The sequence below is a fragment of the Tauraco erythrolophus genome, chromosome 15, assembly GCF_009769465.1.
Source record: "Tauraco erythrolophus isolate bTauEry1 chromosome 15, bTauEry1.pri, whole genome shotgun sequence".
Classification (NCBI taxonomy): Eukaryota; Metazoa; Chordata; class Aves; order Musophagiformes; family Musophagidae; genus Tauraco; species Tauraco erythrolophus.
The window spans coordinates 15,970,608-15,986,597 of NC_141479.1; the positions used below are offsets into that span (position 1 = coordinate 15,970,608).

General features: G+C 42.9%; 1 protein-coding gene across 2 annotated transcripts in view; it reads left to right on the top strand.

Annotated features, from left to right (window-relative positions):
- The first annotated feature begins 15,261 nt into the window (after window positions 1-15,261).
- The window catches only part of VAT1L (vesicle amine transport 1 like), a 61,412-nt gene continuing 60,683 nt past the window's right edge, over window positions 15,262-15,990 (top strand). For both annotated transcript variants that reach the window (XM_086620794.1, XM_086620795.1), the window contains exon 1: window positions 15,262-15,491. In XM_086620794.1, coding sequence (XP_086476920.1) covers window positions 15,262-15,491 — 230 coding nt within the window. The remainder of the gene's footprint in view (window positions 15,492-15,990) is intronic.

Below are 15,990 nucleotides of genomic sequence, written 5' to 3' on the forward strand. Positions count from 1 at the left end.
TATATTCCTGTTATTTAAAACTACAACACTGGTTTTAATTATTAGAATTTGCTGTGGTATTTACTCAAGCTTTGACTAAAGATAACTGATTACCCCACTAATTTACGTACTACATAAAACATTGCTCTGAATTTAAGAGCATCAGTCAAAATAAGTGCTCCAGTAAAACTTTATTGAGTAGCATTGTTAGATTCCTCCCAGATAGCCCAGATGGGAACTGGTATCTAATATTGCTAATATGCCACATTTGGAGACGTCCTTGGGTCTTGACTTTTTGATATCCTCCAAGTTGTGTCTTTTATATCTGAACTGGTTACTCACAGATGCCCAAGCTGAAAAGTTTCAGGTGAGTATTTTTCCCTGTTTGTGTTGTGAGTGTAACATGAAGAAAAAGAAGTGAACTTAGAATTCAAAAAGACAAGCAGGGAAGGATGGAGGATGGAGAATGGGAAGAGGAAGAGGGGGAAAAAAGTTTCTTGGTTGCTTGAACTATTGATCCTATTTATTAATACCTACACTTGTGTCCAGAGTCCCTGCTTAACATATGTATCTTCCTGCGAACAAAAACATAGGAAAACTTTCTGCTCTTAAAGCTTGCTCATTAAGAAATGCTAATTTCAGAAAGTATCTGGCATCAGAGGAGTTCCTCAGCTACATCCACAGAGGCAGAAATGCAGCTGTGTATGTTCTGCTGGCCATTTTGCACTTGGCAACTGCGCAGCCTGCAGCCTGATTTCTGTAAACATTAAATATTTCATTTACTTATTAAACATTAAAGTTTATTAAGAAGGACAGACAGATGGTTCACAATTTCGTGTGGTGGGCAGTCATATGGTTCCTGGAGATGTATCTCAGAGGATATAAAGACATTTCAGTCACATTTAAGCACTGTGAGTCAGATCTGCAGCTGGTGGGAATTAGTGAAGTTCCAGAGATACTGATGATTTGTCTACTATGTGGAGTTGTCCATTAGAAAAGCAGGCATGGTAAATTCTAGCTTTATTCACTACAAAAAATGTGCTTTGTTCAAAAGCTTGAAGAAGCTTTCCGTGCTTTCAGTGAGACTGATCAGATGAATAGGGCCAAAGCTTTTATGGAATTGGTAATCCAGATTTTCTCCCAGGTGCCTGTCAGCGTGAGTCCTTCTACACTCGCATAGAAGCCAGTGTCTTCAGCCATCAGGGACTCAGAGTCCTGGGCTACCTTGCAAAGGCAGACAAAGCAGAGGAAGATCCAACTCTCTGACACCAGCCTGGGCAGCAAAACTAATCCTTTTCACAATTTCTCATAAGATTTCTGAAATTCTTCAGAGTAATCATCAGTCTTTTATTTCCACTCTATATAATTAAATCTTCTCTGCACTGAACTCCTTCAATTTGGCACTTTCGATTGACTTTCAGGTATATGTGCCTGCAAACAACAGACTGAATCCTTAGGCTTCAAGCTTTCACACTAGTACAATGGGATGATGCACCTTAAAAACAGTCGTAACATACGTCTATTCTCCTGAAGTTTTATCTTAAGTAAATGCTGACTTAGTTAATCCATCATTCTCTGCTTGAATCTGACAGCCCAGAAATGTGATACTGAAATGTTGGCTTTTGAGAATACACTATTTAAGCTTTATGTGGGGCTTGGGGATGATTGTTGCCAGGGTTTTGAGGAAGGAGTTGGCACTTACTCTCTATCTATGAGTTTTTAAAGCAAGAAAAATATTAAAGGTAGAATTATTTCCTTTTTCTAATTTTTTAAAAATTACAATTAAAGCGATACCAGGTAAGCTCACAGAGCCATCCTGTTTAAAACTTTACTAACTGAATCACTAGGGACTTGAGTCAGAAAAAAGAAAATCTCTATTAAAAAAAAAAGTGTTTAAGTTTAGGCATGAACTTATATCCCATCAGTAAAACACCAAAGCCAAGGAGGACAAAGTTAAGTGGTTTAAGTGCTTTCTTGATGTGCTGGTTTTGGCTGGGATAGAGTTAATTTTCTTCATAGTAGCTAGATGGGGCTTTGTTCTGGATTTGTGCTGAAAACAGTGTTGATAACGGAGGGATGTTTTTGTTATTGCTGATCATTGCTTACACAGAGTCAAGGCCTTTTCTGCTTCTCACACCACCCCACCAGCGAGTGGGCTGGGGGTGCACAAGAAGTTGGGAGGGGATACAGCTGGAATAGCTGACCCCAGCTGACCAAAGGATATTCCGTACCATGTGGCATCATGCTCAACAGTAAAGCTGGGGGAAGAAGAAGGAAGGTGGGGGACGTTCAGAGTGATGGCGTTTATCTTCTCGAGTAACCGTTACGCGTGACGGAGCCCTGCTTTCCCAGAGATGGCTGAACACCTGCCTGCCCATGGGAAGGAGTGAATGAATTCCTCGTTTTGCTTTGCTTGTGTGCGTGGGTTTTGCTTTACCTGTTAAACTGTCTTTATCTCAACCCATGAGTTTTCTTACTTTTACCCTTCCGATTCTCTTCCCCATCCCAGTGCGGAGGAGTAAGTGAGCAGCTTGTGGGCAGCCAGGGTTAAACCATGACACCTGAATGAGATCCTATATTATATTCTTTAAAATTTCCACTATCCTATCAGACTCGATATGAGACAAAATCCACCTCAGTGTAAACTGTTCTATACAGAATAATGTGAACCAGACAAGGGCCACTTAAGTTTCTTCTTAAAATTCCAATGTGGTTTCACTGAACATTTCCCTGGGCTAAACAGGACTCGGTCATAGATATGATGCTTCTTTTAGGATCAAAAATCAGTCTGGGCACTACCAAGATGTAACAGGGCTGAAAACAACGATGATGGTGCTAACAGTTACAGTCTATTGGGTGCTCTGTTAAGACTATGGCATGTACCTTTGTGCTTTGTTTTGTTATTTCTTGATAATCTTTCTTCTGGTTTATGCCTTACTTACCTGGGCTCCATTTATTGCTATTGTTAAGTCCCTCACAATAACATTTTCTGACAGATAAATATACAGTAGGTAAAAGATGGAACATGAAAACAGATGTGCTCAAACATAAAAAAGCCATTGCTGCTAGATGATTGCAAGTGGATGTTACCTGTTCTTGATGTTGCATTGAAGGCCTCAACCCAGAGTAACCTCAACTTTCTAACACAGAACCTTTTTTGTTTATTCTTTTCCTTGGTGCTTTGTGTTTTGAGGGAGATATTGGAACAGTTATTTCTTTATGAAGCAATATTATGTTCCTTTTGTAGTGAAGGCAATTAAAACTTAATTGTGACCTGAGCATTCACTTTGATATGTCAATTATTCCAGAGCCCATAGATCTTTGGTGAGTGGAGCTGTCTGAGTAACTTAAGTTTCTCTGCTACATATTTCTAGAAGAGCATGTATTACCAAAACCTGCTGATATAAGGACAACCTCAGGCTGACAGTCATATTTGATTGTGCTAGTTCTTTATGTAAAAACAGATTTTGTTGGCAAGCAGGTAGTTTAATGTGTATTTATTCACAAACTGTCCTTTTTCCCTTTAATTATAGTAGAACTAGAAGCCAATTCTCTAAAGGTGACCTAATCAAGGGGAGAATGGGGACAGATGGGAGGAAGAGGAAGATGACAATGACTTGACCTGGATTTCTGCACTGTCCAAAGCAGCAAAACTCCTGAAATGATCCCAGCTGAGGTGCTCAGGAAAAGTGCATGGTACCTCATTTTCGTCATCACCTGGTTGGGAGGAGGAGAGGCAAAGCAGTGGGGGACGGATTCATTTGCATATACACTCAAAATGCTTTGTGCTGAAGTAAAAATGATGCAGAGGACATGAGCTGCTGCTGCATACAGATATGTTTATTTAGTTAATTGCGTTGTCGTGGCAACTACTTTATCTAAACTGCTACGGTGTATAGGTTGTCATTGGCACCTGACAAACCATTATACTTTACAACAAAACTGGCAAACTGTTTGGTCTACTTAGAGCTAGTGTTAAAGAATGTAGTTTTAATGGGGAAGAAAAAAAAAAAAGAAAGCAAAAAAGGACTTACTTCTCAATAGTAGGTCACCACAGCTTAATTTTAGTGAGTTCAGCTTCAGACTGGAAGCACTCTTCTGGCTCATCCAGAAGAGCTGGCATTTCATCTTGTAACCCACAAAATATGAAACAACGGAGTGTCATTCTGAACCTACAAAATAAGCCAATAAAGAATCATAAAAGACTGATGATGCTCAGAAGAGCCTCTGAATATATAATGTAGACAACTGACTGCTCAATGTTAAATACACTGTAACCTGAAGAAAAGATAGAGCAGTTTAAATTTGAGTCAAGAAATAAAATACTATTATTTTTCACATGAAGGGAATATTGTTACAAGGAGCTCCCCACATGAGGAGTGAAAAGATCTGGGAAAGAGATCATTGAGTGAAAAAGTATGGAAACTATTCCTCTAAATTCATGTTGGATGGACATTTATTTTCCCATGGTTGACACTCTGAGGCATTTTGAGCCCCAGCAATCCCTTGGTGTGCCTTGCAGTGTGGCCACATGAGCTGGGGCAGCCCAGTTGAGGAGGCAACACCTGGTTGCAGGTTGTGGGAATGAGTGGTGAGCAGCTGAACAAGGGGGAAGTGAGAATACCCTAAACTGCTGGAAACTTCGTCTTCAGGAGTTGCAGCTTGATTTGTAGTTAGTTCCTGACAGCTAGTCTTCCATAACTCTTTGTGGACTAATAATGTGCTCTTTTCCTACCCAGCTGTGAGGTACAATGTGTTGGGCCGGTTGAAAAGAGGTTTACCTCACAGATGGGGTGATCTGTGGATGTGAAAAATCTGTTAGAGCAGCTCAGATGACAGGAAGTAACTCAGTAAGGCATGATATCAATCACAGGCATAAATCACAGAATCATTTCAGTTGGAAGAGACCTTTAAGATCATTGAGTCCAACTGTAAACCTAACACTGCCAAGCCCACCACTAAACCATGTTCCTAAGCACCACGTCTATAAGGAGAGGACTGGAAGTTGTGACTTAGGGGTTGTTTTAAGCTCTGTCACTGATTAGCAGCATACGTGTGTTGTGTAGGTTGTGATACAGGTGTCATGAACACACTGGATGGTGTATTACAAGATGTACCACACAAGCACTTCCTTCTTAGATGGCACAATTCGAAGGAGAGAACAATGATAAAGAAGAGTTACTACCAGGATATATCAGTAAGCATATCCTGTAATTCTGCTAAGGAGCACGTATGTTCAGGATAAGGACATGCTGGTGTTTGGCTGGACTAGCCCTCTCAGAATGGCTTTTTCCTATTGAAGGAATCTCCTGTTCTCCATTCTGGCAAGGAAATCCAGCTTCTGCCTGTGGTGCCCAAGCACAAAAATCAGAGCCTGTCAAGAACCTATTCCTTCCGGGGCTGTTCTGTCTCTTGTGCAGCAGCACTGTATGACGGGGGCTAACGTACGTGTCACTGTTTTTGACATTGATGTGTCTCTGTCATTGTTTCCCAATTAAAGACCTCTTAATTTCCTCTTATTTTAATGATTAAAATGATCTCTTCCCTTTTAACTTCAGTTGTTCCATTTCTGATGTTGCTCACCAGCAGCATGGGCTCTGATCACTGCAACTTCGCTAAAATTCTTGGCAGTTCTCTCCAAAATTTGACAAGACTCGGCTCTGTATTTTGATTTGAGGAGGGCATTGGTCACAAAATTCACAGCTGCCTGGTCAGCCAGGAAGCTTGCTGTCCAATTCTCTCTGTATAGCTTTGGAATTCTCCTGCAGAGGTCAGCCTCAGTAGCCGTGAACATGCAGCATCACTAAAGGAAGTATTGCTCTGCGTCCCTGGTGCTCCTCGCCTGCAGTACCCCAGACCACTGGACACTCATCCTGCTTTTTAAAAGATTTCTGCCCTGTCTGAAAGGAATGTTTTATTTGGATAGAGCATGCATTTTCAAAAGTAACTCACAAACTTTTTTTGAGCAACTTCACATGAATTTCTCTTTTGATGTGCTTGCTTCCCATGAAATGATAGCAGAGTCTTTTGGTTAGGTGTGTCCGTAGGGCACTGCCTTCTCTATTCCTTCATGTTCCTGCCCACACTTCTGTCTCAAAATATAGCAAGTTCAACACCTCTCATCCTCCCCCCACCTTGTTAAAATTTATTGCAATAAGAGAAAAATCCTGCAATGCTGACTTTCTGGAGCACTGTTCATCTTTTCTGAACCTAGCTATTAATTGTGGATAGATTCTTGCTCCTCTTTTATTAATCCAATAATAGCTTTATCTTTTCTAAACTGGAAAAATTAAACCCTTCAGTTAAAAACTTGAAAGTAGTGCAGGCCTCTTCCATCTTCCTACTAAGGAGTTGACTTCAAGGTGCCTCTTATTGGAAAAATTCCCTTTTTCATAGTCTTTTGGGACTACACATGCCCACACTGATTTCAAGGTCTCTGAGGAAATTTGGGTGACATTCAGCAGAAATAATTCTGATGCTGCAACTTAACCAAGATAGTATTGGTATTTGGATCTGATTTAGTAACACAATCCCCCTTCTCTTCTACCTGAGATTCCAGATACTAGTCAGCATCTCCACTTTTAAAGACAGATGCTGGCTGGTTACCTACCAGGAAAGGACATTGCTTAGCTCATGGTTAAAATATCAGGCAGAAAAGTTTCTGTTTATTTTTCTAACGCAACACAAAAAAGGAAGAGCTTTTCTATTTGTATATTGCAAAATACTAATTTCCCTAGAAATCTCAATTTCCTTTGTCCTGACTTGACTCCCCATGTTAGCCCTTCCAAACTTGTATTTTTAACTGTATATGTAAACTGCATTTTGAATTATTTCTTTAGAGAGTAAGGCAAATGCCAGCACTTTTGTAGTCCACGTTGTACTGTGATGTCACAAAGTGACTCTTTGCTGCATTCCAAACTCTTGCCTAAAACGGTTTCGGATTTTAATTTAAATCAACTGATATATCAACCAGCTGGTCTTTAGATATAAAATTATCTCAAAGTGAGGGGGAATCAAACTGCGTGCTCAGGAAGTAGTTGTGGACCTTCCATTTTACATTGAAAGAAAAAAATATCCAAAGTGCCTAAATTTTCTCGCAGTTTTTCTTAGACTGGAAAAAAGATCAAGCAAATGATTGTTTACATGGGGATCCAATTGTGTTAGCTTATACAGGGAGATAGCTGGTATGATCTAAAGTTTCCATGTACAAGATCATTTTGTCAGGACTCTGAAGCCCTTTAACAATGTCTCAAAAAGACAGAAATTTTTGCAATGCACAGCAATCGCAACCATGCAATGCAATTACATCACGGCAGTAAGCTGTCCCCACTTTGACCCTTTAGTAGGGACTTCAAGGTCTAATATCCACTGTGGCCAAGTTCTACAAGTCGTGTTTAAATACTTTCTCTGAATACTTATTCCTGATAGTTCACAAGTTAGCAAAATAGGAATCCATCTGCACAGTTTCTAGACGGAGAAAAATATGAATCCCTACCTTATGCAACTGCATATGATGTCTACCTTGAGTCTACAACCATGTCCTACCCTGCTATCAGTGAAAGAAGTCTGAGAAAGCTGTACGAGCTCTGGACTATTGACTTTATTTTCCACAGAAGTTCCAAATGCACTTATAAACCACTGAGTCTACTGGACCAGACTTGATTTCTCAAAAGACTGGAGCACTGAAGAATCATTTGTCTCGGTTGCAACTATGAAGGTTTTCTATGCAAGGTTTACATAAATTTTGTCTCCAGAAATCACCTTTTTCTAACATTTAGCTGATTATTGTTGAAAAGCACATTGGAAATTAAGCCAATACTTCTTCAAAGCTCCTAAGAAACAGAATGGCATAGTCAGTTCTCTTCTGTAGTAACACTGGTGTCAGCAAATGGGCCATATTTCAGACTATAATACTTGTTTTTCAGTTATCTTCCAGTACTGTGAAATGCAGCTACAGATGCAATAAATAAGTCATAAAACTAGAACATTTTTTCTAATGCTGTCATAAACATTGGGCACAGTGCCATTATTGATAGCATAAGCTCACCTAAAGTTCTCCACTAGTATGCTTACCTGTGGTCTAAGGAACTACTTCTCTTAGGCAGAAAAAGCATTCAGATTTTTCAAGCCTGTTTCCTATTTTCCTCATTTTCCCTGTTCAGATTACTATAAAAAGAAGACAGCTATCTTTTTGGTTGTGTTGTGGGTTAACCCTGACTGGCAGATAAGCCCCACACAGCTGCTCGCTCTCTCCCCTGCAGTGGGATGGGGGACAGAATCGGAAGGGCAAAACTGAGAAAGCTCGAGAGTTGAGATAAAGACAGATTAATAAAGTGAAGCAAAGCTTCACATGCAAGCAAAGCAAAATAAGGAATTTCTTCACTACTTTCCAGGCAGGCAGATGTTCAGCCATTTCCAGGGAAGCAGGGCCTCAGCCATAACCCCGAATGTCCCCCCTCCCTCCTTCTTTCCCCAACTTTTATTGCTCAGTGTGTTGTCATAGGGTATAGGATACCCCTTCCATCAGTTGGGGGAAGCTGTCTCAGCCCTGTCCCCTTCCGACTCCTTGTGCACCCCCAGCCCACTCACTGGGGGCGGTGTGAGAAGCAGGAGGCCTTGACGCTGTGCAAGCAATAATCAGCAACAGCTGAAACACCCGTGTGTTATCAGCACTGTTGTGGTCACAAATCAAAAACACAGCATCATATGAGCTGCTGTGAAGAAAACCAACCCCATCCCAGCAAAAACCAGCACAGGTTCTAAACCTTGCCTGCAAACTCATGTGCTTTTGTTCAGTGAAAATCCCTGTTTCCGCCAGCCCCAGTGAGATCTCACTTAGCATCTTTGTAATGAACAGTTACATTAGCATCTTAACAGTGCTCAGAGTAAACCAATCTCCTAATAAGCTGGTGTTTATGGTCTTTGTTATGGATATTATTTTTTTCTCCAGAGGGAGAGTGGAAGAGAATGCAGCAGTGTGCTCAGTTGCTTTATTAAAATCAGTGAGTTAGAAAGCAGTAACTCGCTATGGAACTGAGGAAGAGACCTTTAATAGACCATGATAAAACACTCCACAGAACACACAATTATGCTAAAGAGCATCCTGTTCCTTTCTTCAAAAGGCCCATCACAGAGGGCACAACCAGAGCAGTACTGAAAGCTGCATCAAGAGTTTGTGGGGGAAAAGGGGAGTTCTTTGTATTGTAAACCCTGTGGAAGCTCTGTGCTGTGACAGAGCTCTCACAAGAGCTGTAAATTAGTATGATGCCTTCAAATTTAAATTCAAGCTAGAAGCATCACTGCTTCCAGAGCAGCAACCTTTATGTCACATGCTCTTGGACTGCAGCTTCAGAAATATGCAAAACAGATCTCAGCTTAGTAAACCTAAAAGCTCACTTTTGTTTTCTTGGGCAGATGCAGGAGCTATCTGTGTCATACGTATAAATACTTAAGGAGGAAAAAACAAGAGCCACAAAAAGGTGAAATAGCTTGGTAATTTGTAGAAGGTAACTTTGATCAAAAATATAATGCATTAATAGATGTAATCAGTGTGGAAGATAACATCACAGACAGATGTTCCTAATGACATTGTGCACAGTATTGTAACAGTGGATAACAACTGGATATAACGAGTATAATAACTGGATATATCCAGTATAACAACCGGATATGCCTTTCAAACTTATTCTCAGTATTGGTTGAATTCTCATTCTTCTGTAAACAACAGCTCTGTTAAAAAGTTCAGAGATATTTTTTCACAACCTTCTAACGAGTTACTCTGGATCCATAATTGCTGAGACCAAATTGAGTGAAAATGCCAAGTGGGATTCCTCTTTCTCAATGCCTGGAGTCACACAGAATGAATAAGTACATAAAGCATCGTGTGCATCCCCAGATATGTAACAGCCCAGTTACTGACCACAGTACTTTCAACAGAGATTTAACAAATGTAATAATTCTTTACTTTTGCTATGAATTGCCTCAAAGAACAAGGTATGAATAATATCTTGAACCTGCTGGAATTCAGAGATGGCGCTATAATATTCTAAAAAATTCTGAGGGTATTTAGTGCTTGCACAGTACTACAAGTGAACTGTAAGTGTGTATTAGTAGTTATTATTCATATGAGGTAAACACATTTCACCTCAGCTTTACAAAGAGGGAAACAAGAAACAAGTCATAAAGGGTTAAAATGATGGAGTCAGGACGGTATAGCCAGTCTGCTTGTCTTGAGTGACACTTTTAAGCAATGACAGTACTAATGTACTCATCTCCTGTAACTTTGTTCATTGTGATTTACTATCCATCTCTGTAATTGTTTTCTAACCTTTTTTTTTCTTCATTTCTCAGAGTTGAGTCCAAAAAGGAAACATACGTCTTCAATTTTACTATCAAAAATGATATAATAGTATTTTTTCAGTGTAAAAAATACTCTGAGCTTTCAGAAAACGAAACAGAAGTGTTAGAATGTACAGACAGCAGGCGAAGACACTAAGCAGTATTTTTTTCATTATACCATGTATTCAGTTAGCCAAATGAATGGATAGTATGGCTCTAAAAATAAATATACAAATGAAGCTTTGTTTAAAGGGCTTATTTAGGTCTGCCCATTTTTATTGATGACTATCATCACCATGATGTAAAGATTTCACAATCCATTTCTATTTTCTTAAATTGTATTATTTCTTGATCCACAATAATGTGATCCATTTATTTAATTTCCATTGTACCCATCGCTGAATTATCTGAGCACAATTTCCATATAAGACAAATGGAAAAGTAATGAAGGAATACAATAACTGAGCAGTCAACAGGATAAGTCATATTGGCATATACTGGCCTTGCCAAATCCCATGTGAATGCTTTGATTTCTTTTCCTCTTTAATTTGAAATGCAACACGTTTTCATTACTCCTGATGATTCTGAGGAGCTTTAAACTGCTTCTATCTACTGAAGGGAAATGTACAGTTCTTTTCAGTGACTATAAACAGAGAATTGCTTCATTGCTTCTACGATTCATACATAGCTCCACCAGTACGAGAAAGCCCCTGGCTAAGGTGAAATAAAATAAAACAATTATCTCAATGTGAATTAACCTTCGGAAATAGAGGTCTTCTTTGTTTTTAAAAATCCCAAACAAATAAATCTAGCATCCTATTCTCTTCGAGATCCCTTTGGAAATGTCTGTCTTTGTCAATACATTCTATGCACAGATACAGGGGCTAAAGGTCACTAAAACCATTTTCCTATTGATAAGAGATGTTGTGGACTGTAGGTTATAACAGGTATTCTGAACACGCTCTCAAAACATAATGCATAAGATGCATCTTCTGTCAAGCAATACGGATGTTTTATACCAGACAAAGCAGTAAGGGGAAAATGTTGAATAAAACTGAAAAGCTAAGAGAGTCCTGAGGATTTGTGTTCTGTCCCTGCACTAAAGAGAATTTTGTAACAGTGGACTGTAAAGCAAACAATGCTTTGGAACTCAACGTATTAAAAGCTTCCCTGTTTATGCATTAAAACAGCCAGAACATAAATCAATATGATTTTACTAATGTTATTTGTAACTATGAGAAAAAATGCATCATTTAGCTTAAAAGTATTTGTAATACTTTATTCTCTAAGACAAAATGTGATTTACGCCCGAGAGAAAACTATTGAGATAAAAATTTCAGTATTATCCATTCTAACTGAGGATTTGGTTTTGCCTTCTTTGTGTTACTTCCTTTGAGCAAAGTGAATAGCCATTATTCAAAGTCTTAAATGTTGTTCCTGCTAAGAAGGGAAAATGATACAATGATATCTAGTCCTTCTTGAACACAAATCTCATTGTTCTTCAAAAAAAACCTGATACAAAGTACATAATACGTATCTAATATAGAATAGTTCTTTTCCACAAAGGTCCAAGAGTTGTTCAGTTTGGTTTGGTTTGGTTTGGTTTGGTTTGGTTTTCTTCACCTCCACACAGAAGCAAACCTTGCATTTAACTCACCTACTTCAGTTTTTGACCAACCTTCCATATGGTCTGTGTTTCCAGTAAAAACTTTTATCTCTTCAGCTATCTTACCCTGAAGGTGTGGTAGTACTACCATTAGATTTATCCTGAATGGCTGCTCCCCTCCATGAAATTCAGGCACGAGTCCTCAGAACAATATCTGTGAAGAAGACTGTTTTGTCCCTGATACAGGCATACATTGGTTCTGTTGCTAAATAAATGATTATGTTCTGAAAATAAAGGATCTGAATCAGGAAGAGATGTTGACTGTAACTACCAGGATTTAGCCACAAGTACACTATTCTATTTTCCCTTTATTTTTAGACGGTCTTTTTAAAAATCACTGTTGCAAAGAACAACAGCTAAATAGATCGCACCAACTTGACCAGCAGATAAAGCTGGTGATCAAAGAACTCTTAATTCCCTGTTGTTCAGGTTCTCACATCATGTTCATTAATATTGTCATCACTTGACTACATCCATCAAATCGAGTCCTATGTTTTCACTTTTACAAGTCTCATCCACCAGCCACTGCAGTCACTGGAAAGCCACCGTTAGAACTCACTATGCTTTTATTTAAGTTTTAAGGGATATGAATGGCCAACCCACAGCCTATTTCTGGAGTGGTAAAACTTACAGCCGACTGTCAGAATAAATCCTGGCTTTACATCTTAGTGTAATCTTTTGTACTGCATCATCTGTTCTTAAAGAAGTGGTTATGAATTAAATCAAAATAATGGAATCAGGATTATGCAAAAATATCTGCTACATGCCTTAACTGACATGTGCAAGCACTGGTTCTGCCATACGCAGGACATCATATTTCTATGAAATGGCCCTCCTTCGATCATTTTGACTTGCCAAATCACTTAGGATAAATTACTTTTGGTTCAGGACCAAGAAGGGCTAGAGACAGCTTTAAATCATTACGCGTAGGGTCAGTTAGAAAACCCCCAAGTCATCAACATAAAGCAGGAATACGGTAGCAGACAAACCGATGCAAAACAAACACATTTTAAAGGTCCAGATTCACTTCTTCGGATGTTTCAGACCACTGGAGTGATGCGAGTGAGCTGCCCCACAGCCTCTCCACTTTTCTGGATATCATTTAGTTGACACATGCTATCTGCCTTACTTTCCCCAGTTATTCTGCACTTTACCATTCATTTGAGTTAGAACTGTAATAAGACGCCAGCTGAGTGAATCATTCGGAGTCAAATGCGTGTTACTCTTTATTCAGCTGCTGCTCGCCTGGTCATGCATTCAAATGGTCACATCTAAAGTGACAGAACCTCGTATTCCTTATTACAGCACTGAATTAGCCAAGTATGAGACCAGGGAAGGGAATATTCATGGTATTACCAGGGGAGCAAGGGAGGAAAAAAGCTTTCTGACCTTTAAAATGGTCAGAGCCCTCCACGAGCTGTTACTTAGAATGAAGCGGATGGCGTCACTTTAATACATCACACAGAAAATTCTCGATAGTGCTAATGAGCTGGTTTTGAATCTTTGCCCAAAACATATGTTAAGGACAACGTAAGAGGTGTTGGAGGCATCAGACTTCACTTCTGATACAATCTGTTTGAACTTCTTGATATAATGAAGCTAGTGAAGCTTCCCTGTGGCCGGTGCTCCTTGTTCTTGGCTCCTAATGTGCATTTGTTTATTGCTTCATTTATGGCAGGCTTAGATGGCAAAGTCTCACAAAGGGGCTTTGAAAAATATTTTGTCAGAAATTTTAGACAGAAAAAACCCCAAAGTGTTACATACTAAGTACAAGGAAATATGAAAACTCTATCCGTTCCTCTGCCATCTCACTTTGTTAATGTGAATGAAAATATTTTACCCCATCACTCGTTACAGCGAAGACATTTCCACGTTTTTTTTGCTTCCTCTACATAGCATACTGAATACATACCCAAGATTAAATCAATGTATATTGTGAAATTAAGGAATATTGATGAACTCAAACCACAACAAGCCCATAGCCCAATGAGATGGTGGTGCTAATCCCTACCATGAGTCAGAAAGGTCCTGAAACTTCTTAAGAACTCAGTTGCTGCAGGGGGGCTGATGGAAGAACTGTGTCCACAAAGAGGTCTGCAGGAACGCTCATGGCACACACAGCATGCTGCAACGAGTTTTGAAACTCCGTAAATATGTACATCATTTAGGCATGTTCAGAAGTGGCTTTATTCAGACTGAGAGCCCATCAACAAACTGATGCAGGCATCTAACACTGAACTCAACAGACAAAATGTAGACACCTATGGAACCTCAGCTAGCAATCCCCCACAGCCCACGTCCAGCTGCCGTAGGTGAGCCTGCAGGCACCCCCACCATTAACACGGGGTGAAGGTGCCTGAGCCTTGTCAGGGCCCCCAAACCAGGCAGTCCCAGGAACTGTAGCTGGTGGAGGTGCTCTCGCAGCACACCCTGTGCTCACACTGAAGGATTAAGCTCCCTGCAGGAACCAGCAAACACCGGCATTGATCACCAGGAAGGGACCAGTTGCATGAGGGCTTACACGTTCATCGCAGCCGAGTTTCCACCCGGGCTCTCGCTCGCAGGCGCGTGTGCCAGTCTGAGGGAACTGCCTGTGTGGTTCTCCCGATGCTGAGGAGTCACTCGCTCGGCCCTGAGAGCAGCTTCAGGACCAGGAACGGGTAAGCGGTGGCTTTGCACAGCCGGTTCCCAGCGACGATCCAAAGGCCTTAAGTGGCCATTGAAGCCATGATGCCATTTGGCGTGGGGCACGGAGAGGGTGGGGGTGTCGGAGGGAGGCCAGCCCAGCCCAACTAGACAACCTTTCACCGGCCCCATCTTGCACACCGAGTCCCTCGGGGGCTCCGGGCTGTGCCCGGGCCTCAGAGGAACGTACCGGGGGGGATTTTTGGCTCTGCCTCGCAGGCGCATGGAAGCTCCTCCAGCACCACGGCCCCTCACCACAGGAGCCCGCCCGAGGCCGCCTCAGGGGAGCTCCCGCCTCGCCCCGCCCGGCCGCCAGGTGCGATTTTCGGCACGGCGGCGGCCCCGGGCGCTGCCCTCACGACGCCGGCGGTGCCCTCCTGCCGCTCCGGCGGTCGGGCAGGGGCAGGGACCCTCCCGGGCGCCGCGGGGCGGCGGATGGTGCTGCGCAGCTAGTCGGTGCATTGCGGCGGCGGGCGGACCGCCGTGCCGTGCCGTGCCGCTCCGCGCCGCGCTGCGCCCGCGGCCATTCCACACGGCGGCAGCGCGCCTCGCACAGAGCAGCCCGGCGGGAGCCGCGCCGCCGCAGCCCCGCCATGGCCAAGGAGGGAGCGCAGCGAGCGGAGGAGACGGAGCAGATGATCGAGAAGGAGGGCGGCAAGGAAGCCGCCGAGGGCAGCGCCGCCGGCAGCCTGCGGGCCGGGGACACGAAGGAGATGAGAGCCGTGGTGCTGTCCGGCTTCGGCGGGCTCAACAAGCTCCGCGTGTCCAAGAAAGCCATGCCGGAGCCGCAGGAGGGGGAGCTGAAGATCCGCGTCAAAGCCTGGTCCAGTATCGCCTCTCGCCCTCTCCTTCCCTCTGGGCGGCTGAGCGGGGGGGGCGGGCGGGGTGCGGGCCCCCTCGGGCGGGCGGGGGGCCGGGGGCTCCCCCGCGCACACCCGCGTCGCGCCCGCCGCCCCTCGCCGTGCCGTGCCCAGCGGCGGGGCTCGCCGGGCCTCGGAGGGGCCGGGGCCGGCGGGCGGAGGCTCGCGGGGTGCGGGGGAGCCCCGCAGCCTCCCCGCCCGCTGCCTGGGGCGGGCGGCTGCAGCACCAACTTCCCTCACTTGTGGCGTCCCCCTCGGCGGGGAGCGCCGCTCCGAGGGGCCGGGGCCGCTTCCCGCCCCGCTGCCGTGGCTGCCCGGGGACCGTCGGTTCCCCGCGGCAGCACCCGGGACACGCAGCGCGGGCTCAGGGCTGAGCTCCGAGTCGCTGGGTGCGAGGCGGGCGTGGAGTAAAGCCGGGGGTTTGTGTGCTGTCAGCAGCAGCCGTGACGGAAAAGAAATTGT